This window comes from Lactuca saligna, chromosome 9 (assembly GCF_052625555.1).
Source record: "Lactuca saligna cultivar CGN05327 chromosome 9, ASM5262555v1, whole genome shotgun sequence".
Taxonomy (NCBI): Eukaryota; Viridiplantae; Streptophyta; class Magnoliopsida; order Asterales; family Asteraceae; genus Lactuca; species Lactuca saligna.
In genome coordinates, this window is record NC_136425.1 from 27,213,874 (window position 1) to 27,239,637 (window position 25,764).

General features: G+C 35.9%; 3 protein-coding genes and 1 pseudogene across 6 annotated transcripts; all 4 read right to left on the minus strand.

Annotated features, from left to right (window-relative positions):
- Positions 1-1,152: 1,152 nt before the first annotated feature.
- On the minus strand, positions 1,153-3,512 carry LOC145016127 (uncharacterized). The gene is made up of 4 exons (XM_078974539.1): positions 2,553-3,512; positions 2,298-2,488; positions 2,023-2,253; positions 1,153-1,945 (listed from the first exon to the last, which is right to left on the minus strand). The coding sequence occupies exons 1-4, from the start codon at positions 3,510-3,512 to the stop codon at positions 1,153-1,155; spliced, it is 2,175 nt and encodes a 724-aa protein (XP_078830665.1).
- Positions 3,513-5,939: 2,427 nt separating this feature from the next.
- On the minus strand, positions 5,940-6,823 carry LOC145018013 (protein RESPONSE TO ABA AND SALT 1-like). Its single transcript, XM_078975951.1, has one exon. It carries the CDS (start codon positions 6,809-6,811, stop codon positions 6,101-6,103), a length of 711 nt encoding a protein of 236 aa, XP_078832077.1. The 5' UTR covers positions 6,812-6,823; the 3' UTR covers positions 5,940-6,100.
- Positions 6,824-13,132: 6,309 nt separating this feature from the next.
- On the minus strand, positions 13,133-14,221 carry LOC145017528 (protein ZW2 pseudogene; annotated as a pseudogene).
- A 6,637-nt stretch (positions 14,222-20,858) lies between these two features.
- On the minus strand, positions 20,859-25,401 carry SAC8 (SAC domain-containing protein 8). 4 transcript variants are annotated; one of them, XM_078975932.1, is made up of 20 exons: positions 25,064-25,399; positions 24,619-24,693; positions 24,279-24,406; positions 24,112-24,203; positions 23,964-24,021; positions 23,741-23,797; positions 23,607-23,640; positions 23,418-23,498; positions 23,224-23,330; positions 22,992-23,078; positions 22,806-22,883; positions 22,598-22,662; positions 22,411-22,509; positions 22,214-22,316; positions 22,007-22,121; positions 21,842-21,914; positions 21,669-21,762; positions 21,469-21,555; positions 21,305-21,371; positions 20,859-21,139 (listed from the first exon to the last, which is right to left on the minus strand). In XM_078975932.1, the coding sequence occupies exons 1-20, from the start codon at positions 25,224-25,226 to the stop codon at positions 21,015-21,017; spliced, it is 1,788 nt and encodes a 595-aa protein (XP_078832058.1). In that variant the 5' UTR covers positions 25,227-25,399; the 3' UTR covers positions 20,859-21,014. The 4 variants fall into 4 exon arrangements, 3 of the variants coding, with proteins under 3 accessions (XP_078832058.1, XP_078832056.1, XP_078832057.1); XM_078975930.1 differs by having other exon boundaries at positions 20,859-21,142; positions 25,064-25,397; XM_078975931.1 differs by having other exon boundaries at positions 20,859-21,142; positions 22,214-22,313; positions 25,064-25,396.
- Between the last annotated feature and the right edge of the window lie 363 nt (positions 25,402-25,764).

The window sequence follows — 25,764 nt, forward strand, 5'->3', positions numbered from 1 at the left end:
TAGACCATTATGGTCGTAATTACCGTTTACATTTAACCTTTTTTACCGTTTGCTTCTTGTTTAGCTTAGTTGGCAGCTTACGTGTCCGGTGGCATGCCTATAACAACCCCATCGAGTCCACCTCAAACAATGTCCTATTTTTCTTATGCCCTAAATTGAAGAGTTGAAGAAGAACAGAAGAAGATGTCGCAAGCCTCCATCGCCTCCACCTCAAACAACCGAATCATGTGCTACTGTGGGCTCCCGAGTCGGATTCGAGTCTCCACGACACCACAGAATCCGGGGAAAAGGTTCAGAACATGCCCTAATTCGTTGGTAATGGCCAATTTTGAAGATTGAAGCTTTTCTCTCTTTAAATCTCTGTTATAAGTGTGTAAGTTATGGCATTTATGCTAAAGTTTTGTTCTTTTTCATTTTTTTTTATAGAGAGCAGGGAGAAAGTTTGGATTTTGGGAATGGGTTGTTGAAGATCCGTACACAGAGGAGCTTTTGGGTCTTAGTCATGAGTTGAATGAAATGAAGAAGATGATGAAATGGCATAAAGTAGCTTTGATTGTCTTGTTTCTATTGTACTTTGTTAAATTATATTGAATGGAATTATGATGCAGTTGACATCTTTTGAATATAAAGGGTACCCATTATTTTGTTATTCTGATTGTAAGGGTACCTATAATGTAATGAAATCATATGTCTGAATGCAAATGAAGCTTTTGGTAATGAAAATTTTAATTGTAATGTATTGAAATCTAAATGCTATTATAGTGAACAACCAATCTCAGTGTAATGCAAAAGCAATAATTATAATGAACAACCAAGAATCAGTTAAAAGTTTTAAAGGAGAAAATATATTAAAGGAAGAAGCAGTAATTGAAGGCAAAGTACATTTGTAAAGCGCATGATTCAACAACCAAGAATCAATTTAAAGATTTAAAGCAAAAAATATATTAAAGGGTAATATTGTCATAGCTACAAACACCCTTAAAAAGGTGTCCCATTAAGCATCAAAATAGCATCAAAAGCTGGATAGTTTTGTCCCTTAGTCTAGTACAACATTACATTTAATATCAAAAGATTCGACCAACACATGCTTACCTAACATTTACACCCCACATGCATACATAACAAAAAAAGAGTTCAACATCAAACCTACAATCAACCCAAATCTACAGGTTTGTTTGAACTACAACCACTACCATCCTTGGGCACCACTTTTTTCCTCAGGCATTGTTTGATGATTCTTTCTGAAGCTTTCCTCTTTCTCAATTGAACTTCACTTTGAATTGGTCTTGCAGAAGTGGATCTTGGAGTTACAGGAGTGGATCTTGGTCTTGGAGTTGCAGAAGTGGATCTTGGTCTTGGAGTTGCCGGAGTGGATCTTGGAGCTACAGAAGTGGATCCTGGTGTTGGACTTGGAGCTGCAGAAGTGGATCCTAGTGTTGCACTTGGAGCTGGAGTGGAAGATCCAGGAACCGGATCACCTGTTGTTGGAATTCTTTTTGTTGGGCACCCATTTTTTTTATGCCCACTAACATAGCATATTGAACACCTTTGCACCTGCTTTACTCTTGATACTGTGTGTCTGCTTGATATCTCCCTTTCTGCTGTACTTTTCCTCCTCTTAGTAGATGGCCTACCAGGTAGCCTTCTACTCTTTGGGGGTAAAGGTTTGGTGTACTCACTTTGTGTCCATAAAGAGCTATCATTCAAAGGATGAATAATGTATGCATAGCAGGTGAGATAAGTTGCCTTACTGTAACAGTTAGCTACATAATCCTCTGAGTTTAAGTTCATGGATGAAATTGCAGCCACTCCATGTACACAGGGTATTCCAGTCAACTGCCATCTCCTGCATCCATAAGTCCTTCTGATCAGGTCAACTGCATACCTGTCATTACATAATACCACCTCAAATTGTTGATACCCACAAGGGTACACAGCCCAGAATCTGTACATAAACATAAAACAGGTAAGAACACATAAACACATGTATAAATATTAACAAGTAAATACAAACATTCTTACCTTTGTTTCTCCTTCAAATCTCCTATTTTCTTCCTAATGCTTGGGCATATAGTTAAATCCCAAGCCTCTCCTTTACTCCTCTGATGGTATAACCTCTGCATCACATAAACCCTTATATCCTCCAACATTGCTATTATTGGTTTATGTCTAGCCTGAACTATTTCAACATTAAAACTCTCTGAAATTCCATTTTCCACAGCATCACAAAATACTCCTTCTACTTGAAAAGCCCTGCAATAACATTTAGGGTCCCTCTCCATGAGATAATCAAATGCCCCCTGTCTAATTCCTTGATCTCTTGCATAGCAGCTTCATGTCTCTGTTTTGTAGTAGCCTTCACAGCTCTCCAAAATGGCTTGATAAAATGCTCACCTTTGAACCTTGTGTTAAAGTTGGCTAGTATGTGCCTAGCACATAATCTATGCTCAGCATGAGGAACCCTTTCTTTGATAGCTTCAATTAAACCCTGTACAATTTACAATATTAATTAATAATTAAACTATAAAGTTAAGAGTAAACATGAGTGGTACCTTGTGTCCATCTGATATAAGAGTAAGCCCATTTCCACTGCCTCTGTTAATATCATCCATGAGTAGATCAAGAAACCATTTCCAAGTGTCTTTGTTCTCAACAGTCACAACAGCCCAAGCTAGTGGGAACATGCTGTTATTGGCATCCCTACCCACAGCAGCTAAGAGTTCACCCTTGCAAATTCCTTTGAGAAAGCACCCATCAATCCCAATGATTTGTCTACACCCTTCTACCCAACCATCTCTTACACCTTTAAAGCATACATACAACCGTTCGAAAATTAGACTTCCATCAAGGGTATGGTCAACATGCATACTCACAGTTGATCCTGGATTAGCTCTTTTGATTTCTATGCCATAGTCCCACAACCTACTATAATGCTCTTTTAGAGTGCCTTCTATCTCAGACAATGCAAACTTTTTTGCATTTCTACATTGTCCAATGCTAACTATGATGTTGTATGTGCTTGAGATTTGAGCTTTCATCTTCCTCAAACTAAGCCTGGGGTTTTCTAGAAGTACATTGAAATATTGTTTCCCTGTCCACTTGTAATTCACTAAGCCTATTTTAAAAACTCTACCACAATTGTGACTTGATTTAAGTGACTTAATCTGAAAAGTCCTTTCCTCTTGCATCCAAGAAGCCCACAACCGAAAAGGACATGAAGGTTCTTTGTCTTTGCAACACTTCACTAGAAGTCTGTTTTTATCATTCTTTTCATACCACAAATCATAACCATGCTTAACAGCATAGTTGGTAAGACATTGTTTAAGTTCAGTAGGATTGGTGAATTTCATACCTAACACAGGAGCCATTTCATCCCATTGTTGCTCAGAATTGTGCACAGGGTATACATGTGGTAGTTGCTCAACATTAGAATCTTCTTCCTCTTCAACATTTGGACAAAGTTTGTTCAAAAACCTGTCTTTATTCTGAATAGTTGTTGTTGCCCTTTTCATTGAAAAATCCTCATCATCCACCTCGTGTTCCCATCAGTCTTTATCTATTAACATTGAATCAACATCTTCATCTGCTTTGGAGTTGGTATCATCTTCAATTCCAGGCTCTTCCATTTCAATCCAGTCGAACAAGGGTTCATGCATATGGTCCACATACAGATTTACTTTCTTTTTCTCATGGAGACACTCATGAAATTCGTGGTAATCACATTCGTTATGCAATGCAGCCAATCCTTGACACAATGTTTGCCCATCTGGACAATAGTATACATCTTTGCATATTCTTCTAGTAATCACGTTGAGGTGCGCAATGAATTCAGCATACCCCATCTCCCTGAAATCGGCGTACATTATCTCCTTTTTATCTGGATCAAAATAGATTAGTGGTTTCTTGATGAACATCCCATTGTACCATACTTCAACGACCGGTGTATCAGTTTCAGCCATTTGATTGTGGATTGATCGAAGTAAGAACAATGGGTGGGGACGATTGAGTGAGAGTGAAGAGAAAGTGATTGGGATTCGTCTTGCCCTAATTTAAGGAGACCTAATATACATTAAGTGCCACCTAATTATCCACGTAATGGCCTAATAACCACGTAACACCCGTATTCACTTTGTAACCGGTTAAACAAGAAGCAAACGGTAAAAAGGATTAAATGTAAACGGTAATTACGACCATAATGGTCTAATACGCACAAAAAAAACCTAAGTGACCTAATGCGGACAAACAAGAAACCTAATTACCCTCCCAAGTCATTATCCCAAGATGGAATGATGGATCCCTTTTTGTCCCTTATTGTAAAAAAGATAATGAAAAATGCATTTTCTCATGTGCACAGTGCATGTCATTAAAGTGTTAAAGGGATGTGAAACCTCTCTTCTCTATTTTCTTAGTTCATAAAGTGTTAAAAGGACGTGGAACCTCTCACAAAGACAATTTCTACATATCAAGTAGTCATTTTTCAACATAAATTGGAAGGAAATACTTGACTCTTGTTTTGATCCCACTTTGGCTGACTGATATGGATGTACTGTATCGAACAAATCTGTAAGATATTCAAAACCAGTATATTCGAAATCAACTCGGCTCAAGTCAAGTCAAGCTTGAGCTTGAGCTACTCACGTACATTATATTATCGAGTCGACCTTAAGTATTGGAATATTGGACTCTTGAAGCTCACGAACATCTAGCATTGTTATATTTATATATTTACCCTTTATTTTATTCATATTTATATATTGTAGAAACGAGTCAAGTCGAGTCGAGCTCACAAGCTTAATCACATTTTTATTGTGATTTAATTTAATTTATTTTTTTAGTAGTTAATTAAGTCAAGTCGAGCAGAGCTGGAAACCACGATTACTTTATCGAGTTCAAGTTCAAGCTTTGAAATTAAGGCTCGGGTTGAGCTTGATTCAAGTTTCGAACTCGAGTTATTTAGTCCGGTCGAGTTTCGAGCTTGATAATACTCGACTAGGCTCAATTACACTGACCGTTTTCGAGAAAAAATGAAAAAATTGAGATAGTTATGAATTCCATTGAGTTTCCCTTATTTGATCGAACAACTCAAAATTCAGTTATTTCAACTACATTAAATGATCTTTCAAATTGATCAAGACTCTCTAGTTTATGGCCGCTTCTCTATGGTACCAGTTGTTGCTTCATTGAATTTGCTTCACTAATAGGCTCACGATTCGATTTTGATCGTTATGGACTAGTACCAAGGTCGAGTCCTAGACAAGCGAACCTTATTTTAACAGCCGGAACAGTAACAATGAAAATGACCCCTTCCTTAGTAATACCTCCATTTAGATTTTTTTTACCACCGTCAAGATGGAATAAATGAATAATAGTAATCATCATTTGTTATAAAACTTGAAATCTCAAAAAATCTTTGATATTATGATGGTCTAAATCTCAAAATAAATAAATAAAATCTATCTTGATGTAACCTTTAAGATGCCTCATTGTTCGTCGTTCTCATACTGATCGAACCATTACCTTTCATCATCATCATCTACTTCACCTATCCCCCATCCACAATAAGATGTGATACCTGACTATGGTATCACAATGGAATCTAATCTTTATTTTTTTATTTTTTTTTTCTTTTTGAAATATTGATATCATTAAATTAAAATGAAAGATGAATGAGATAATGATATGTCGTTGTTGCATGACAAGACGATAGTTGGAAATAAAAGAAGAAACATGAGTATATCAATAGTAGCCTAACCAGTAACCACCACCTCCATTATATAACCTAATCATCCTTCAACCAAGAGAGCCTCATAATCAAAATTGCGGTATTCTCAAAACTAAAAAATCAATTTGGTACTACTTATTAAACATATTTAGATTTATCGTCAAAACAGATTACATTTCAACTCTTATTTATTTCAAAACATTCTTTGAAAGGATACCCGTGAAAATCCCTCGCAAAGAATATTTATAGGAAAAAGTATACCTCTTATAATTAATTAAATTACACAAAAAAAAAAAAAAAAAAAAAGACAAAAGACAAATATTTTTTGTTTTTTTGGGGAAAAAGAAGCAGAATTGATTACAAAGTCAACTGCTTATCTCATCGTCCTCTCTGCGCATCAAGCTGCCAACCGCACATCCTAATTTTAAGCTGCAATTCCGTCACCGCTGCTAAAAACCTCAAGTTTTGCACCGGCGTTAATATCTCCACCACCTTCTCTGCCGTTCTCGTCCTCAACATATCCGCGTTCGCCACAACCACCTCCATCTGCGCCCTCAACGTCTCAATCACCGATTCCATTTCATCATACTCCCCATCCACCAGCGGATTACCCCCTCTCCTTGCAATCTCAACAATCGGCGGTGCCGCTACGCTTTCCTGAATCCTCGCCAACTCATTATCCAATTCCCTCTCATCCGCCTTCGTTTCCGCCTTCAGCCTCTCCATTCTCTCCACCTGCGCCGGACTCATATCCCCAACCGTACTACCTACAATTCGAAAGGTTAATACTGGCTTGAATCCAGCAATCCAGAAGAAACTCCGTTCAAACGACGAGAACCACGGCGGAGAGAACACTAACGACACATCATGATTCGAGATTCGAGATTTCTCCTCGTAGTACTGCTGGTAATGCGAGAGAACACGAGCGATCAAATCACGGAGATGTTCATCATCGGAGCTATGATCAGAAGTTCGTAAATTCGATCGAAGCTCATCCAGGTAATGCTCCTGACGAACTAACCATCCTTGGAAGAAATTCTCGAACTCTCTTTCACTTGTGACGACTGTTCTTCGAGATTTGGGCGACATCTTGAGTGATTGATGTCGTAAAAATCACAGGAATTTTTTTGATTTGAGCGACGGAAATTTATAAGGTGGCGATGGAGTTGGATATTTTGGGTGATATTCAGGAATTTTCTAGAAGTTGTGTGAGTACAATTGGAAGTTGCATGCGAAGGTGACAGATGGAAAAAACCCTGGTTAGGGGGAAATCAACTGTGAGTGACACCTAAGCGGAAAAATCACATGAATTTTTTTGACCACCAGCCCCCTTTTTATTTTTAATTGGATTCTGCTTAGTGCTTATGGAAATGGAAACATAAAATTAGCTATTTATTTGTTATGGAATCTCATTTTATTTTATTGTAAATTTATTATCTACTTGGTTTTTCACATCATAAAAAGTTTTTGAAAGAAAGATTATTGGAGATCTTCTAAGAGGATATCATGTATTATTTATTTGTCATTATTGAAGTCATAAACTCATGCATCAAGATTCAAGGCATATGTTCTTCATGCTCTATATGACTATATACTATAAACTTTTGTAGATAAAAATAAATGACAATGAGTTTTATTTGTTATGAACTTATTATGGTTTAATTTAGGTTTTGTAGCATTTGTTTAGGATCTCGTGAAAATTGGCATAATTTTAAAAGCGACTGAGGCCATGTGGCTAGGCGATCGAATTTGTGACATGTATATGTATTATTTTTTGTGATTATTGAGCTACACTTTTCCAGACTTACTATTATTCTTAGTAAAAAAAGAATATTCTAGATAGAACACTAACATGCAAGTTGCAACCCAAAAAGGGTGAGATGTGTCATTAGTCATTACTTACGAAGGACAAAGGGCGTACAACATTATTGACCAAGTGCCATTTTACTTTATTTTTTTAATTAGTGCCACAAGCACCCTAATCTCGATACGCACAAATTATTATTACTATAAATAGAAGGAAATATGCAGAAAACATTTATTTGAGAAAAAAAGTTTGATAAACTTCTAAAAAAAATTAATAATAAGATTCTGTATATTTCCCTCGATATAAATAAAAGCTTTAAGTTTTTTATACAAGTTTTTAAACTTATTATATTCATACTTTGTCATATCACATAGTATTCAACAAGGATTATATCATTTAAGTAAGAAAACACTACAAGAATTTCGACTTTTAGTGGAGGCATTTCTCGTTTCAAAAGATGAATTACGTGGAATTCAACAATGATCATATCATATAAATAAGAAAAGAGCTACAAGAATAACGATTTTTAGCGGCGACACCTATCGTTGCAAAAGGTGATTTAGCATATTTTTTATAACTTTTTTTTTTGCTATCTAAGGCATTTTATTTTATTTTAAATTTTCTATTATAACATTGTACTTTAAATATTATATTATTTTTTTATTATAACATTGTATTTTTTATATTTTTTGATTTTTTTCTATTATAGAATTGTACTTTTAATATTGTATTTTACATATTATATAGTTTTATTTATTTATTTATTTTGTGAGTTATAGTATCTTTTTTTCATGATAGCATTGTAATTTATAAATTAAGGTCATGATATATATATATATATATATATATATATATATATATATATATATATATATATATATATATAATACACAAATATATTCCAAATTGCATATAAATACATATATACATATATAATTTTCTATTTTCATATATACATTATACATACTAATACAGAATACACACACAATACACGTATACATAAACATATATACATACATAATTATCTTTTTTCCATATATACATCATGCATACAAATGTATATACAAATACACATGCAGACACAAAATATATAGTATACATATGAAAAAAAACAGATTATATAGAACCTATGGTGGCGTAATCCGGCGGAGAAGGATGGTAGTGGCAGTGCTTCGACAGTAGAACCGATATTCTGGTAGAAAGTTAGAAATTTCGGCAGAGGGCAACAACATTGACATATAACTGATAAAATCTGACAAAATCGACGAGTTTGGTCATTGGGAATCAGAGAAGTGAAAGAAAATGAGAATGAAAAAGAAAAAAGATAGGTTTCACACGGATTGGTCACATGTCATTGTCGGTACTATCGTGGAAGTGATGAGCTACCTCATCGCCAGAGTATTGATAGGTTGTAGATTGTGGCCTTTGTCGGTGAAAAATCGACGGGAGGGTAGTAATTTCACCGGAGTGTTAATAGAGAAAAGAGAACACATAGGAGGGAAGGAATGAGCATGGAGCGGTGTTATATGCGACATGTATTAGCGACGACGGGTTATTAATAGCGGCGACAACTTTGGAGGGACTTGTTGGCGGTCATTTTTTTTCAAGTATTAACGACGATACCCTTCGCAGGTATTGGGATCGCTGCCATTATTGTGTACGTATCTTGGTTTCTACAGTTTGATTAGGCACAAAATCAACAAATAAGGTTTAACCCCAGAGATTCATGCAAATAGGGTTGATGAGCTTTAGTGGAAACATTACTAACAAAGACAACGAGTATTAGCGGCGACACCTAACTCTAATGTTGAGTGTTGCTGCTAATAGTTGTTGTTGACGCTAATGATATCACCACAAAAGCTCGATATTCTTGTAGTGAAATTTTAACTGTATTTATGTCAAGCATTGTTTGGCTACAATGATAATAACCCTAACTTAAAATATCATTCCATATACAAGTAACTACCTTAAATAACAACTTGATAGCAAGGTTGTCAAGATCAATATATTAGCATGATCGTTTTATGTGTTGCAAGATCTTGATTATAAGATTACATCGGGGTCGTAAGTTCATAGTAAAATAAACTCATATTCAAATTTGTTTGTAAAGTCTTAGATGTACATTATAGATTATAACTTGATGTTGATTAAGACGTTGATATGGAATGAAATTTACCTCCTTAAGCATGGACCTTAACTTTTTGTTTTTGAAACCATAACTTTTTAAACATAAACCATAATTTTTGTTATTAAGACCATAAAAACATGTTATGTAACATTCCAAAAATCACAATAAATTTAAAATTTTCAAAATCAACCATGAACCAATATTGTTTACACAAATACTCATTGTTTTAAAAGTAACATCATATCAGAGTGTCCCAAGTAAACCAATCACATAAAAAAGGGAAGATATGCACGAACATGCATTCGCTTTCCCACGATCCTCTAAAGTACCTAAAACAATAACCTAAAATTGTAAGACAAAGTTTAGTGAGTTTCCCCAAAGTACCAACACACCAAATGACAAACAAACATACATATATAAGCAGCCAGCCTGAATGGACCGCCTCGCAAGGCCTACAACCTATCTGGACCGCTCTACGAGCCTTTAGCATGATTGAGCCGTCTCGCAAAGCCTACATCCTATCTAGACCGCTCTACGGGCCACCGGCCTGACTTTACCACGTCGTAGTGCCTACTGCCTATTCGGTCGTCCCCGGATGTCTTGGCCTACAACACAAAGCAGGACCGCCTCAACCCAAACACAATATGTCGACATATGTAACAAACAAATATAAAAATAGAACCAAAAAAATACAGATAATCATGCAGATCTACTAATCAGCCACATACTAGCATATCACTATCCTAACCGGGATACATAATCTAGTGGGTCGACATTGGTATCTTCGACCCACGGGCACAATGAGGAAAACTCACCTCTCAGTCTGAATGCAAGCTGAATAAATCTCTGCTTTGGAACCGGCTCTACTTAACATCTATTAACCAAAATATTTCCCAACTAAAATTAATAACAATTTACTGAAAATACGCTTTGGTCATGATTGGTCAAACCTAACAAAATCAACCGATTCAACTCAGCCGAGTCAAATTAATCCTCATACGTAAGGCGTACTACGGATGTACGCGGGACGCACTCGATCGCTGACCAGAAATGAGGACTTGACCACGTACGCGTAGCGTACCACCTGGTACGCCCAACGTATGCAGTTGGATGCTTTCCCAACTCATTAAGTGCTTAATACTTAAGCTTTCACGTCCAAATTTCCAAATCTTGTCCTTGACCATAAAGTTTCCAACTTTATGGTCTTGCATGGCCATTAAGTACTTAACACCAAAAACCCCCAACATCTTAAACCATTAAGACAACCAAACTCATGCATGGGGAAGAACTAAGAGCCAAGATCATGTTTTTATCACTTAAACTACCTTGAAACATCCAGAAAGACAACTCATTGGGTATATGGTAGCTCATACCCTAAAAAACCAAGAACATGGGGCTAAGAAGCATAAACTTTAACATAACAAGATTTGGAGATAGGTTCATCAAGTTCATAACTTCATACCTGAAAATGAAGCTTGGAGATGAGGTGTTCCTAGATCTATAAGGTCTTGATCTTCCAAGTTGGGGCTTCTATCTTCACCTTGCTTCAAAGACACCACAACCACACACTTTTGAGCTCAAAGGAACACACACAAGAGATTAGGGTTGCAATGGACGAAATGAGGTTTTGAGGTTGGTAAGGGAGTGAGCATTTAAGAGTTAATGATGTTTATATATGGTCCAAACCCTAAAATTAGGGTTTGTGGATCAGGCACATACACCCAACGTATGCTTCAAATTAGGGTTTATGGATCAGGCACATACGCCCAACGTACGCTTCGTACACCTAACATACGTGAGCTCATTTCCAAAATTACAAAAATGACATTATGGGCCAAATTGCAACATTTCTCATACATAAGGGTTAAAATGCAATTAATCCTCATACTTAGGGTTAAAATTAAAAATACATCATCATTGGATTATTACATGATAATTATAAACAAAAGGGTAAATTACACCAATCGTCCCTCGTGCATATATCAAAAAGCGTGTTTAGTCCCTATTTTTAAAAATTAACTCGGATCGTCCCTGGTTTGATTTAACGTTGCACGTTTCATCCCTGAAAAACAATTTTATTGTGAACTTAGTCCTTGCCAAAATTTAAATGACCATTATACCCTTGTGTTTTTATTTTTCAATTAATTTATTATCTATATTATCATTTTCAATTAAAAAATAATAATAAATGCCCCTATCCCCTTCACTTTCCCCAACTCGTTTACATTTCACTGTTACCGGTCGAAGAGAAACATACAAACACACACATATATACAGTCACCGACCACCCTCCGATGAACCTTCCCCACCATTTCACTACGTTACTGTTCGAGAAAATAAAAACACAAAATACACAGACTCGATGAAAGGGAAAAAGGATACCTACAACACGTTGATGGTTTTGGGTGGGTGTCGAAGTGTATATCGTTGGTGAGTTAACGATGATCGGAAAAGAGTGAGTAGGAGAAGGAAGAAGGATTGGTTTGTTTGCCAGAGAAAGAAGAATGAGGAGGAGCGCCAATGAGGAATTGAAGAAGAAAGCCTACGACGACTAGGGTTTTGGGTGGTTGTTGGAGTGTAGATCCGTCCCCGACCTCCTTCACCTCCAAGAACATAAGGTTTGACGAACACGATCATCGCTATCGATTAGGGTTTCAAACTGATTGAGGTTGTCGATCTCCTTCTTCATTTGTACGCCGCCATCGATCTCCATCAGATAGGGTATTGAGATCGATGATTTCTAACATATGTTTTGATCGATTTTCAACAGAAGTTTAGATCGATCCGGGCCTCCATCGTCACCCGGACGATGTCATCCGAGATGGAGAGGGTAATAGAAGGTGGTAGCAGGTGGTGATTGTAATTTGATTCGATGTAGGTTTACAAAGGAGGTGAGAACGGGGGAGAAAGGAAAGGGTGTACTATGATTTAAGGGTGATAGAAAGTGGGTGTTGGCGATTTCCTGCGATGCTTATGGGGATATTTGTTTTATGTATTTTTTTATAATTTAAATTGATAAAGAAATGAAAGAAAATGAAAAAAGAAATTAATAAGGGTAAAATAGTCATTTCATGTCCATAGGGACTAAGCGTGCAAGAAAAAACAAACTCAGGGACGGTCCGTGTTAATTTTTCAAAATAGGGACTAAACACGCTTTTTGGCATATGCACGAGTGACGATTGGTTGTAATTTACCCTAAACAAAATCAAGATCATTGTGATATTTACAAATCAAGGCCTAACATCACAAAAAGAATATCAAAAGTATAACATGTATAATTCAGAATGAATTTATCTAATAGACGCATTCTTTAGATTAAACTAGATAATAAAGTTATAAAACTAAAAGGAAGGGATCAAGACCGTGTTAAAATCAATGTGAAGATTTTAATATTTTAATATCCTATTCCGGATCCTAAAAACCCATTGTAGATCACATAAATCCTAATAAGATTGAGGTTTTTTTGTTTGTAAGATATTAAAATTGTAAAATCTTAAAATCAAGATCACATGATCTTAAGGTACACTAACGCACATTTAACACAGCATTAAAACAAAATTTAATAACTCTCTAATTCAAAAAGATTCACATGAGAAGTCTTATTTAATTTATAACAAAAAACTACCAAAATTTCGAACTTTTTCTTTTTTTGGTAAAGAAGCAAAACGGATTACAAGTAAAGTGCGTAACTCATCGTCCTTTGTCTCCTCGATGGGAGTCAAGCTGCCAACCACGCGTCCTTATTTTGAGCTGCAAATCTGTCACTGCCGCTAAAAACCTCACGTTCTGCACCGGCGTTAATATCTCCACCACCCTCTCCGCCACTCTCGACCTCAACATATCCGCGTTCGCCACAACCACCTCCAACTGCTCTTTCAATGTCTCAAACGCCGATTCCATTTTGTCATACTTCCCATCCGCCAACCAATTCTCTCCTCTCCTAGCAACCTCAACAATCGGCGGCGCCGCTACGCTTTCCTGAATCATCGCCAACTCATTCTCCAATTCCCTCTCCTCAGCCTTCGTCTCCGCCTTCAGCCTCTCCATCATCTCCACCTGCTCCTTGTTCATATCCTCCACCGAAAGATCCACAACGCGAAACGTTAATCCGAGATTAAATCCAGCAATCCAGAAGAAACTCCGTTCAAAAGACGAAAACCACGGCGGCGAGAAAACTAACGACACATCATGGTTTGCAATTCGAGATTTCTCCTCGAAGTATTGCAGGTAATGCGCAAGAACACGAGCGATCAAATCACGGAGATCATCGTCGGAGGCGTCACAGGTTTGCATAGCCGATCGGAGGTCTTCCAGGTAATGTTCCTGACGAACTAACCATCCTTGGAAGAAATTCTCGAACTCTTTTACATTTGTGTCGATTGTTCTTCTGGATTTCGTCATTTGGAACGAAGACACCAGAAAATTTTGCTTGAGCTGCTGAAATTTATACGGGGGCGGTGGAAGAGAAATTTGCCGATGGTTCTGGAATGCTTGCGAGTACAAGTGGAATATGCAGGCAAAGGTGACGTATGAAGTAACCCTGGTTACAGGGAGCTGCGAGTGGCACGTACGAGGCTTATCCACCGACACCCCATTTTTTTAATCGGACTCCGATTATCTATGTCACTATGTCAGCTTACTCTTTTGTTTTTTTTTTATTTTTTTATTTTTGGATTATGTTTTAGTTTTTCAAAGATTTATATTTTTTTTGTTCATGTGATGATTTTTTTGTTCGTTTATTTCTGTGAGTTTAAAAAAAAAAAATGTCTGTAATAACAAGTTATCATGATATATTATTTGTATAAAAACACTTAAGTTTATAAATATTTTATTTTTAATAAATATGTTTTTTTTTTAAAAGGGAACTTCCCTAACTAGGGTTTTCGGACCAGCTTTCACGTACCGACTAATCCCCCACTGGAAACATGAAGCTTTGCCTCATGTCGATAATTCAATGCAAATATGTTTTTTTCCACAAAGATTTAAAGGGTTTATTTATGTATTTTACCCTATGTTTACATATTATATGAATAATTTTTTTTTTGAACGGTTGATTACATAAACCACATTCTAACAAGGAGCTAGAGCAAAAATGAACCAATTACATCAAGTATAAAAGAGGGTTTTGAAACCAATGGTGCCATTTAAATTGGAATTTATACTTCCTATGAGCTATCCAACTAAAAGCAATCAAAACTATGTCATCAAACATTTTATCCTTTCTAGGTTTATTTGTATTAAAGATGCATCTATTTCTGAAATTCCAAACCGAACCACGACGTAGTGACTATGATCAGTTCCAAAACTGCTTTACGAGCCACATACACATGCAATGAATCCAAAAAAACCAGGTAATTCACAAATAAAAATAAAATTAGATAAGTCTATATCACACCAACAAATAATCTTAAGAATAATTTGGAACACAACTTCACACTTGATGAGCACATGTCAAATATCTTCTATAGAGTTGTTACAAATCAGGTATAAGGCACATGGAATGTTAATACCACGGCTAGACAAGTTTGTTTTAGCAGGTAAATGGTCAAATGTAGCTCTCCATGGAAATATATTAACCTTATTTGGAAAGATCTTATTCCATTCGATCTTGATAAGAAGTGATGTCACTATGTGTTCATCAATACGAATTTAAGCATCCTAAACAACATACCAAAATCATTATTAAGATTTGTAAACTTAAGGGTTTTTTTTTTGCAAAATATTTTATAAACTTAAGGGTTTTTTTGCAAATAATATTTCATGATAACCTTGACACCTATTATTACAGGTAAAATAGCAAAAATAAAAAAGGTTGAAAAACTTAAGAAAAAACGAAGAAAAAATCGTCGTAGAGACAAAACCAACCAAACTTGACAAACCTAAGGACTTTTTTGTCAATAACGTTTTTTAGAGTGATCATTGTGTGTTTGGGCCAAAAATTGAACTGTAAAATGTATGCATCTTTGTAACATTCGAATTTCGGGTATTCCTCTTTTGCCCTCAAACTTCAAACTTTTTGCATTTGGGTCCCCGGCCAGTATGTTGGGCATACGTTAGGAGTACGTTGGGCGTACTAGGCCAAAAAGTTGGTCGTGGAGGCATCTACATACACTGGGCGTACCTAGAGTCTGTTGGGCGTACAGTCACCTAGGACAAACCCTAATTTTTTGGTTTGTAGCCCTATTTAAACACCTTAATTTGCTCTTCTTGGACCTTCATATGACCAACATCCACCTCTCCAAACCCTGAGAATGAAACCCTAATTTCCATTTAATTGTTTTGAACTTGGGAGTGACCTTTGAGGGTGTTTTTAGAGATCTTCAAGGAAGGAGAGCTCTTGGAAGTTATGTTGGTGTAGTTGAAGCTTGTGGATCCAGAACCATCACCAACTTGGAAAGTTTTTGGAGGTATAAAGCACTTAACTTGATGGCTCTTTATGATAGATATAGTTTATGGCTTGATTTTGTGAACTTTATGGTCCGTTAAGTCATGCTTGGGGGTATAGGCTACACTAGAAGAAGCTAGGGATGGTAGATCTTAGCATTTCTTAGGTTCCTTGTGCACAAAAATGATAACTTGATGGGTTTAGCTCATCCATGTAGGGTTCATGTCGATTTAATGAAGTTAGAATGCTAGATTTGGACTTTGGGGTGTTTTTAGCCATGAAAAGGCATAAAGTCTTCGACTTTATGGTTTAAGACCTTGCTATGAGGTTGTTCTGAGGGTTGGTCGTTAAGTTCTTAAGTGGTTATGTAACGCCCGTAGATCCGGGCTAGTTAATTTAGAGATAACAGGGGTCGAAAATGATTTTTCGACAAATGATTATTTAGAATAAATAATCTTAACTAAATTGTAGAATATGTCTCAAAGGTTCCGTACATATAAAGAACGATGAAATCCGAGTTATAACGAAGAAGTAATGGCCCGTCGAAGTTTTTTGGCAAAACCGGCACTACATCGGGAGACGTAAATAGTGAATTTAAGATAGGGCTTTTTAGCCTTAGGGATCTAAAAAAAATTTGTAGTATACATTAAACCGAGAACATACAAAAAAAAAAAAAAAAAAAAAAAAAAAAAAAAAAAAAAAAACGCCTAAATCTGACTTCGTATGAGGAAGTTATGATTTTTCTAAGATTTGGCATAGAAGTGCACGGTCCGAAACTCGAATTTTAGTTCGAGCGGTTTTTGGCTTACACAACCTTAATGAAAGTTGAAGATCTCATTAATAGGAACTCAACGGTAAAAAGATAGACGAAAACGGAGTCCGTATGAAGGAGTTACAAATTCTTCGCGGTCATTTAGCTGTCTAATCTCCTCCTACAGTTAAATTTAAGATCGGTCGAGAATTAGCCAACGAAGTCTAAATGAAAGTTGTAGATCTTGTTTTTACCTACGCGTGGATATAAAGAACGTCAAAAACGGAATTCGTATGCGAAAGTTATGAATTTTTGAAAATCGACTGCTTTTATCCCTGTGTGCGATGTCACGTATCAGCACCAGGCTGCGCTTGGCTGTAGCCAGCCTGTCTCACGACGTGAATATCAAAAATTCACGATGTGAACCTTCCTCCAGCCCATATAAATAAGTGGTGAGGCCTCCATTCATTCTTACACCTTCCTACTTCTTTCCCTCTCTCTAGAACCTCTCTCTAGCCCCCCGAAACCCCCCCGAAAAGCCTAGGGAACCTCCCTAGCACGAGGCAGAAGCCCCGGAGCGCCCGACGGCTCCGAGAAGAAGAGCCTTTCGGCTCGGGAACGCTGCTCCAACGGAGCCCGGTTTTGAGAGAAACCCGTTGTAAGTGAGCGACGTCTATCCTATCCTTAGTATAACTTATGTTTCGATATAATAACATTATTAGGACCTTAAAATAATTATTTGGGATATTATTATGAGTTATATAGAGCGTTGTTTAACGCTTATATAATAATAATAATAATAGCTAGACTATTAATTAGTCGCGGTTAACGTTAGACTAAGCCCTAGTGATATTGATACTAGGTTTTGCTGAAGGAAAATTGTGTTAAGAGTAACGAAGTGTTGTCCAAGCGCCAAGTCACCACCTAATCGGGTGAGTGCATAGTTCTTTTCATCTTACACATAGATATGAAGTATTTTATATAAATTACGTGTTATGTGTGCATATTGTCTGAGTACTTGTTGTCTATGCTGGATGAACGTTTTATACATGTTTTAAATGATTTAAACTGTATACGTTTTTTATATATACAAATATGTTGGGTATGACATGGGTAGATGAATGATGAGAGATAAAAGATGATGTGCATAAACATTGGCAGCTACAAACTTAGTGCCTAATAAATAACATCGGCAGCTATGGACTTAGTGCCTATTGGACAAACACCGGTAGCTATGGATTTAGTACCTGTTAGGAATTGGTAGCTATGGACTTAGTACCTACTAGATAAACACTGGTAGCTATGGACTTAGTACATGTTAGGAATTGGTAGCTATGGACTTAGTACCTATTAGATAAACACTGGTAGCTATGGATTTAGTACCCGATGAATAAACTATAACAGCTATGAATTAGTGCTTTACAAACGAGCATTGGCAGCTATGGATTTAGTGCCAGTCCTATAAACCTGGAAGTAAGGGACCTCAGAATAAACGAATGCATGATAGATGACTCTTAGGATAAATCCCTAAGAGTAAAGAAGATAATGGGGATGGGTAATTGGGTTGATTATTTGATTGTTTAAACATAATAATTATATTATTGTGGGTTGAAAACCCTATGTACTCACCAGGTTTCCCAACCCGACCCACTTAGTTTATTTATGTCACAGGTGTTGTTATGAAGTCACATTACACTGAGAGATTAAAGAGATGTAGATCACTAGTGTAAATAAATGTAAGTTCTGTTTATGCTTATGTTTCTGTATTGATGATGACATCCTAAACATTTCAAAATGAATGAAATACGTTTCTTCGAAAATGTTTTGATAACGTATTTATCATGTTTTTCTGGGAACAAATTCCGCAACATTTTTATGAAAAGAAGTACTCTGATTTTTATATAGCATAAATAAAATCGGTTTTTCTGGCCGTGAAAATGGGGATGTCACAGGTTAAGACCTTGGGGCAAGATTGGGGTTCAAAACAATACGCTGGGCGTACTTCTGAGTATACTGGATGTACTGGATGCGAGCCTCGATTCTGAATCAGCCACGTATGTCGGGCGTACGAGCTAGGTACGTCGAGCGTACGTTAGCCATTGAACTTTTTGAGTTTTTGGGCTCGGATTTAGTTAGGATTTGCTTTGTTGGGTTTGGACCTTAGACTTTTTATGGTATTAGATCACTTTTGACTTTGGGCCCATATTGGGCTTTTGGGGTCCTTTAGGAATTGGTCCATTATTGGGCTAAAGAGTTTGAGCCTCGGTTTTTGGGCCAAGTGAGGAAGGGTAAAATGGTCTTTTACCGAGGGTGTTGAACAAATGAACTAGATTCCTGGTTATGGTTTATGACCTAATTATTAATTGGGATTTTATTTGGTTGGTTGGTGCGAGGATTCTCCGCTTCAGCAACCCGAGCATTTACCTGATTTTCCAGTAGATTGAGGTGAGTCTCCTCCCAGTGTTTAACAAGTCGAAGGCAAGAATGTCAGCCCATGGATTTTGGTTATTAGTTTGCTAGTTGTTTGTGTAACTCTTGCATGTTTTGTATGTGGTTGTGTGTATATCGGGCGGGGCTTGATGGATGTATCGGGCAGGGCCCGAAGCCGAGCAGGGCTCAATGTATATATGTATGCATGATATGTATGAAATGAGGTATTTTAGGGAGCTCACTAAGCTTCGTGCTTACGATTTTCAGTTTATGTTTCAGGTACTTTCGGATCGAAGAGGAAAGGCTCGGGGTGATCGTATTGCACACACCATGATTTCCACTTTATTTGACTTTGATGTACTGAGATGATTGATTGACATACTCTGATTTTCCCTTTATGGTTTTATGTGTAACATCCCAATATTTGTCATTTATGGTCCCTGGGATAGAAGGATGAAGCCATGAAAGTCTAAGGGCTAAATTGCAATTATTGGGATCAAGAGGAGTACGCTGCGCGTACATAAGGGTACGCTGAGTGTACTAGGCGCACACTAGTACGTTGGGCGTACACTTGTGTACGTTGGGCGTACTCATGACAGAAGGAAACCTTAATATTTAGGGTTTGGGGACTATATAAGCAACATTATGAGCACAAAACTTTCCCTTACCCTCAGCCTCCACTGCTTAAGAGTCGTTTTCACAAAACCCTAACCATTTCCTTGAGTGTATGAGCTTATTAAGTGTTTCTTGAGTGTTTTAAGAAGGTGTTGCATAAAGGAGTTGGATAAGAAGATCAAGCTTGTAGATCTGAAGTTAGTTTGTGCCCTAAAAGCTTCAGAAGGTATTAAAAAAAAAAAAAAAAAAAAAAAAAAAAAAAAAAAAAAAAGCTTCAAACTTTATGCTTGTATGATATAGATCTAGTCATTCTAGCTTTATGAAACCATTCTTGTCCCAAAAGTCCCCAAGTTGGTGCATGTTATGATTTGGACAAAATAAGCTATCCTTCTAGACTCTTGAAGGGATTTTGAATGATAAAAACGAGGTCCCAATTGCTTAAGAGTGTCGAGTATTGTTTCTGATTTTCTGAAAATCGAATTTGATCGAAAATCAATCCCGAGTACTTAACCGAATTAGCATTCCCGATACCGAGAATGGTACAAGTTTTCGGTACTAGTGCCTGTACAGAATCCCAAATTTCATGATTTCAGAGTACCGAGTATTGTTCCATATTTTTAAATTCGATACTTGTTCCGATACGAGATCGGTATTTGGTACAAACTATTCATCCCTATTTCACACTCAAAGACTCCCCTTATCCCTACAACCTCACCATATACCCATCCCTGCCTACCCACCTACGCATATGCATACCCACGTACATACATCCACCCACCACACCTCTGACCCCACTATACCCACCCAACCCCAACAACCTAAAAACATGTGTACATAATACAAAAGTTTTTCCATATAATTTATTAATGGGACCCACTTCTTTTAACATATATAGTTTATTAATGGGACCCACTCCTTTTAACATATTTTTTTTTCTATACCATCACTTATTTTTCAACAATATGAACTGCATAACACACAATTTCAAAAAAAAAAAATGTTTGTTTAGGAACACTGCTATTATGTGTGAAGAGATGTAAGCACATTGCTATTATGAGTTGCATTATGCTATTATTGGTACAAAAAATAAAAAAGAATATAAACTGCCCTTGTTGATAGAGCCCAACCAAACATCATTATCTATTCAGCACTTAATAGGAATATTTAAAGATGAAATTATAGAAGGCCACACAAACGAGGCCTAGAACAGATTTGTCTTCCGTTGGCTTTCACCAGGGCCATCATTCCAGCAGTTGCACCAACGCATATTACTGAAGATATCATACTCTGTGCGTTTTGTCCTGCTGTGTAGTTTCAGTTTCAACCCATTTAAGTCCCTCATTTTTCACAATTTTTCCCTCATGTCTTTTTTTTCCTTACATTTTCTCAAATATTTATATATTTTTTTAAATCATGTGTGTAGTAGTAGATCCAAAGTTAAAAATGGAGTTCATGGAAAACCATACCTCGGTTAAGTGTGATAGATGTCACTGTCAACCCTCCGATCAATAAAGCCGATGCCACTGGAAACAACTGAATATATATATCCAAAAAATATATAATAATTGTTTAGTAATTGAAATTTAAAAAAAAAAAAAAAAAGTTAACACAAAATATAATATAAACTTACAGTGCGTGTTTCGAATTTGTTTAGTTGAAATGGGGAAGGACTGTTTCCGTTAGCAGTATAGTTACCACTTATTAGGTCTATTGCATCCTGAAAAACACACAGAATAATAATAATAATAATCATGAAAAAAGATGAAGAGCTGTTTTCTATGACGAGGGCATTCACGTCTTTTTGCACACGCAAGAGATTGAGAAACTTGCCTGGCGAACTCCATCTTGGAAATTATTTAAATAATATCTTGAAAGGGCACTCATCCCATCTTTGATTAATCCGGATATAGTCTGTTTGCCATATCTTTAAAAAAAACATCATGAATGAGAAAGGAAACATAAGAAATTTTAATACTTATTATTAATAGTAATATTATTATTACCTGACAATGTCCCCTTTTAGAGCATTTGTTCCAGAATACTCGAGGCTGATTTCATCACCTTGATCCACCCACACTATGAACATAATTTATCCATACAGCACTTTATCCAGACATAACTTAATGGAAAACAAATAATAATAATAAAAAAAATAAATAAGGACTTACAAGTCCTGAAAATCTCAAGATCTTCATCAGCTGTGAAACTACAAATGCTTTCTGATTGTGTCAGTGCACACATCCGCTGCAATTGTTGATTCAAAGAAATCCTTGCAAGATAACTCTGCAACAATTAAAAAAAAAAACACCAATTTTACATGTTTACCCTTTTAGGACTAGAAGAATGACAAGGGCATTAACGTCTTTTGGTAATACCTGGGTAACATTTGTGCGGTCAAGGCAGTCAATGCAGTTGGATCGGATGATTCCTTTCTGCTCTGCTACCAACTCTCCTTGTGCGGTTTGGAGGAAGAATCTGCTGAGCTGGAAAAGTGAATATTATAGCTCCATTTTTAAGGAAACTATTTCAGGTGGCAAAATTGTAAATAGTGTAGTTAAGTTTTTGCTAATACCCCTGCTTTTCAAAGTCATCGGCTATTTCATCATACAAAAGTTTCAAATTCTCAAAATTTCGGTTGCCACATCGTTGATGGAAATCAAACGAGACATATCTGAATCAATAATAACTTCACATTAAAATTGCAATCAAATGATATAACTTATTAAATCCTAAGACATGAATAAAGATTAAAGAATCACCTTACATCAGGAAGCTTTTCCATTTCTGTGGCAAATGCCAAGTTTAAAAGGCTCTCATTTCCATGCTACATTATCACAATAACATAAAAAGATTGTTATAACTGTGAAGAAATATAACAACATATGATACATATTTAAACAGGGTTGGTCAAATAGTCAAATGTTTCAACATCATTTATCAGTTAATGCTTTGGGCCAAGGTATTAACCTGGTCAGTTAAGTCAACAGCAATAGTATCTCCATATCTTTGCATAAGATCATGAAAGTGGCGTTTCACCACCATTGGCTGTATTCAGTTAAATAAATAAAACATTCCACACTTTAAGGAAATAATACATAAAATAAATGAATTCAGGAGTAAAATATATGATGTTATTATGATGGAATTTCATACTGTATCCTGATGCTCAATAACAGCAAGACGCGGTTTATAACTTAAATCAACAATTTGCTCCCACAATAGAGGAATTGAACCTCGGACCTGAAATACAATTTCAATTTATGAAGTAAAATGAATGTTTAGAAGCTGCTGAAAGATCATATGTTCAGAAGATTAACACAAGTCAACAACCATTATTTGGGAATTTGAAATTTATCTACTGAAATGATGTAATTGTAGTAATTACCTGTAAAAATGATGACTTGAATCCATCATATTCCAGCAACTGTTCAGTTTCAATAAAATTTGCAGTGTCACCTTCTAGGTTAGCTCCACGTCTCCACATTCTAGTACCTAATTCATATCAAATACCTCAAACTCCTCACATAAATAAATAACAATCTTAAAGTTATCAAATCAGAACATTTCAATTTAACCTACCAAGACGCCTTGTGCACCTCCTTGATATTAATGTGATTGTGGACGTTAAATTATTCAGTTTCAGCTGTCCAGTTTGGAAACGTAATCTTCTGTTAAGGAGAACATCATAAATAGCATGGAATCTAACTACTATTGTATGGAAAATCAAAAATGACAGAATGCATTCATAAGAATAATTGTAAAGGATATTTCCTTGTAAGAGTGGCACAACGAACTCATCAAGCTGTGGTAAGAAATATGAATATATATCAGAGAAGATTATATTTCAACAATTTAAAATCATAATCATGAAAATAATGAAAATGTGGTGTCTATTGTCTAACCTTATTCTCAATTAGCTCCTCCAAGATATTCCTGTTCCAAACAAACCGTGGGTCAGCCTGAAATACAAACAGGGAAGTTTTTGATCTTCAAGAAGTATTGTTATGAAGGAAATGGAGTTGTTTAAACAAGTGACTACATGTCTTATAATGAAAATGGACATGAAATTCCAAATAATAAATGCTACAGTGCAATTAAAACAGAATATCATATGTGAGAATATACCTGCTTCCAAATTGGTTTACTCATCCATCCATCAGCCATCTTATATCTTCTCTGTAAGCTGTAAGACATCAAATTTCTTTGAAATCAAAAAGGTTTTCTAATCCAAATACCAAATTATAGGAGTTCATCATTCAATAAGAAAACGTACTTTAATGTAATATCTGTTTCGTAGGAATAATACAATCCAGGAGTCTCCTCTACAGTTCTCAACAATGTCTGGAAGTAAGCCTCATCTTTTTTCTGTATAATGATGGATTTATGAAACAATTAAGGTGTGTGGCTTAATGGAACAGCTTGCAGAATAAATGAACTTACTTGCTGATTATTAAGATTACTTAAACCTTCATTACAGGATAAGAATTTCATAGACATGACTCTGAAGACAGGATAACCAAGGTAAGTTCCAACCTCCTTGCGAGAAGTTATAACCAATACATATGTCCCTACATAAAAACCACAAAAAGTTCAATACACTCATCAAATTTGGGCCTACTAGAAGTTGAACAACTGTCCATGTATGGAAAAACAACTGTAAGTATCATTGTTATGGATGCTAAATGATATTTTATCCAAATTCCAAAAGGTTCAATGGCTCTATGCCTGTATTTAATGTATATGTCCAACAAACCCTTATATAATGCGTAGCAATTATCACCTGCAAGCAATCTAATTGTTCCAGCAACTCCAAATATAGTATACATCCTGGAAGCAGTTTCCAAATTAACTTCACCTGTGACAAGTTAAGAATTTCCATGTTAGCACATCTTATAAATAGGATAATGCATATATTTACATCTTCAATTGATTCGTTGTTTCGATTTACCATGAACCTTTTCGAATTATTTAGGTAAGTAACAAATTTATGTTTCTGAAACTTCAACATACTGAATTACTGATTCAATTTTAAATTCTAGTCTACAGAAAACAAGCCAGGCGACTTGATTCTGAAACTGAGCAAATGCCAGGAAGTTTAGCTATTCTACGCAAAATTAAACATGCTCTTAGCTCCTCTAGCGTCTCAATTTTGCATAAATAAAAAACCAAATCTAACATACACAAACGGAGAAACTTGAAAATTGAAAAAAAGCAATCAAACAAACCGTCAAGATTACGAAAGGTTCCATCAGAGCGAGCGATAGAGAAGCCTTGATCCGGAGATTTAACTGGTCTGATAACGAATTTATCTGGAAAGTCGTGTAACTCTAGTTCGCTCCATAGCTTGAAATGACTCTTTCCAGTTGAAGAAGGAGATTCGATTTCCATTTAGCAAATACGATTGTTTGATTGAGTGAATACTAGTTGATTAAAGAAGCGTAGCTACCCGATTGGTGAATGATTAAAGATGGAAAGAGTAATTTAAATTGAAATGGCTAATGCAGATGGGGGATTAGGTGATTAAACCACCAGCAATAATATTCCTTCAATGAAAAGGTATTGGTAGTTGCGATGAACAAAAAAATTGACTATATTTGGTCAATCGCTTTTGCTTAACAAAATTACCAAATAATCGGATGCTACTTATTATAGTAACTTTCGATTTTATTTTAAGGTAATCCATAATTCCATTGTTTATCATTTTAAATTGTAATAAAGATATATATAATTAATGGTTTCATGTGGTTTTGTTTAAATTATGGCTTTGATTTTTGGAAATTTTGTTTGAATTTGTTTGTAACTAGTCGGTAGCCTTGGATTACATAAACCATAATTGTACCTAATGAAAATTATAATGACTGAAATTATAATTATTGAAATTTAAACTATCTAAATCTACAAATTCAAAACTACAAGGAGTAAAACT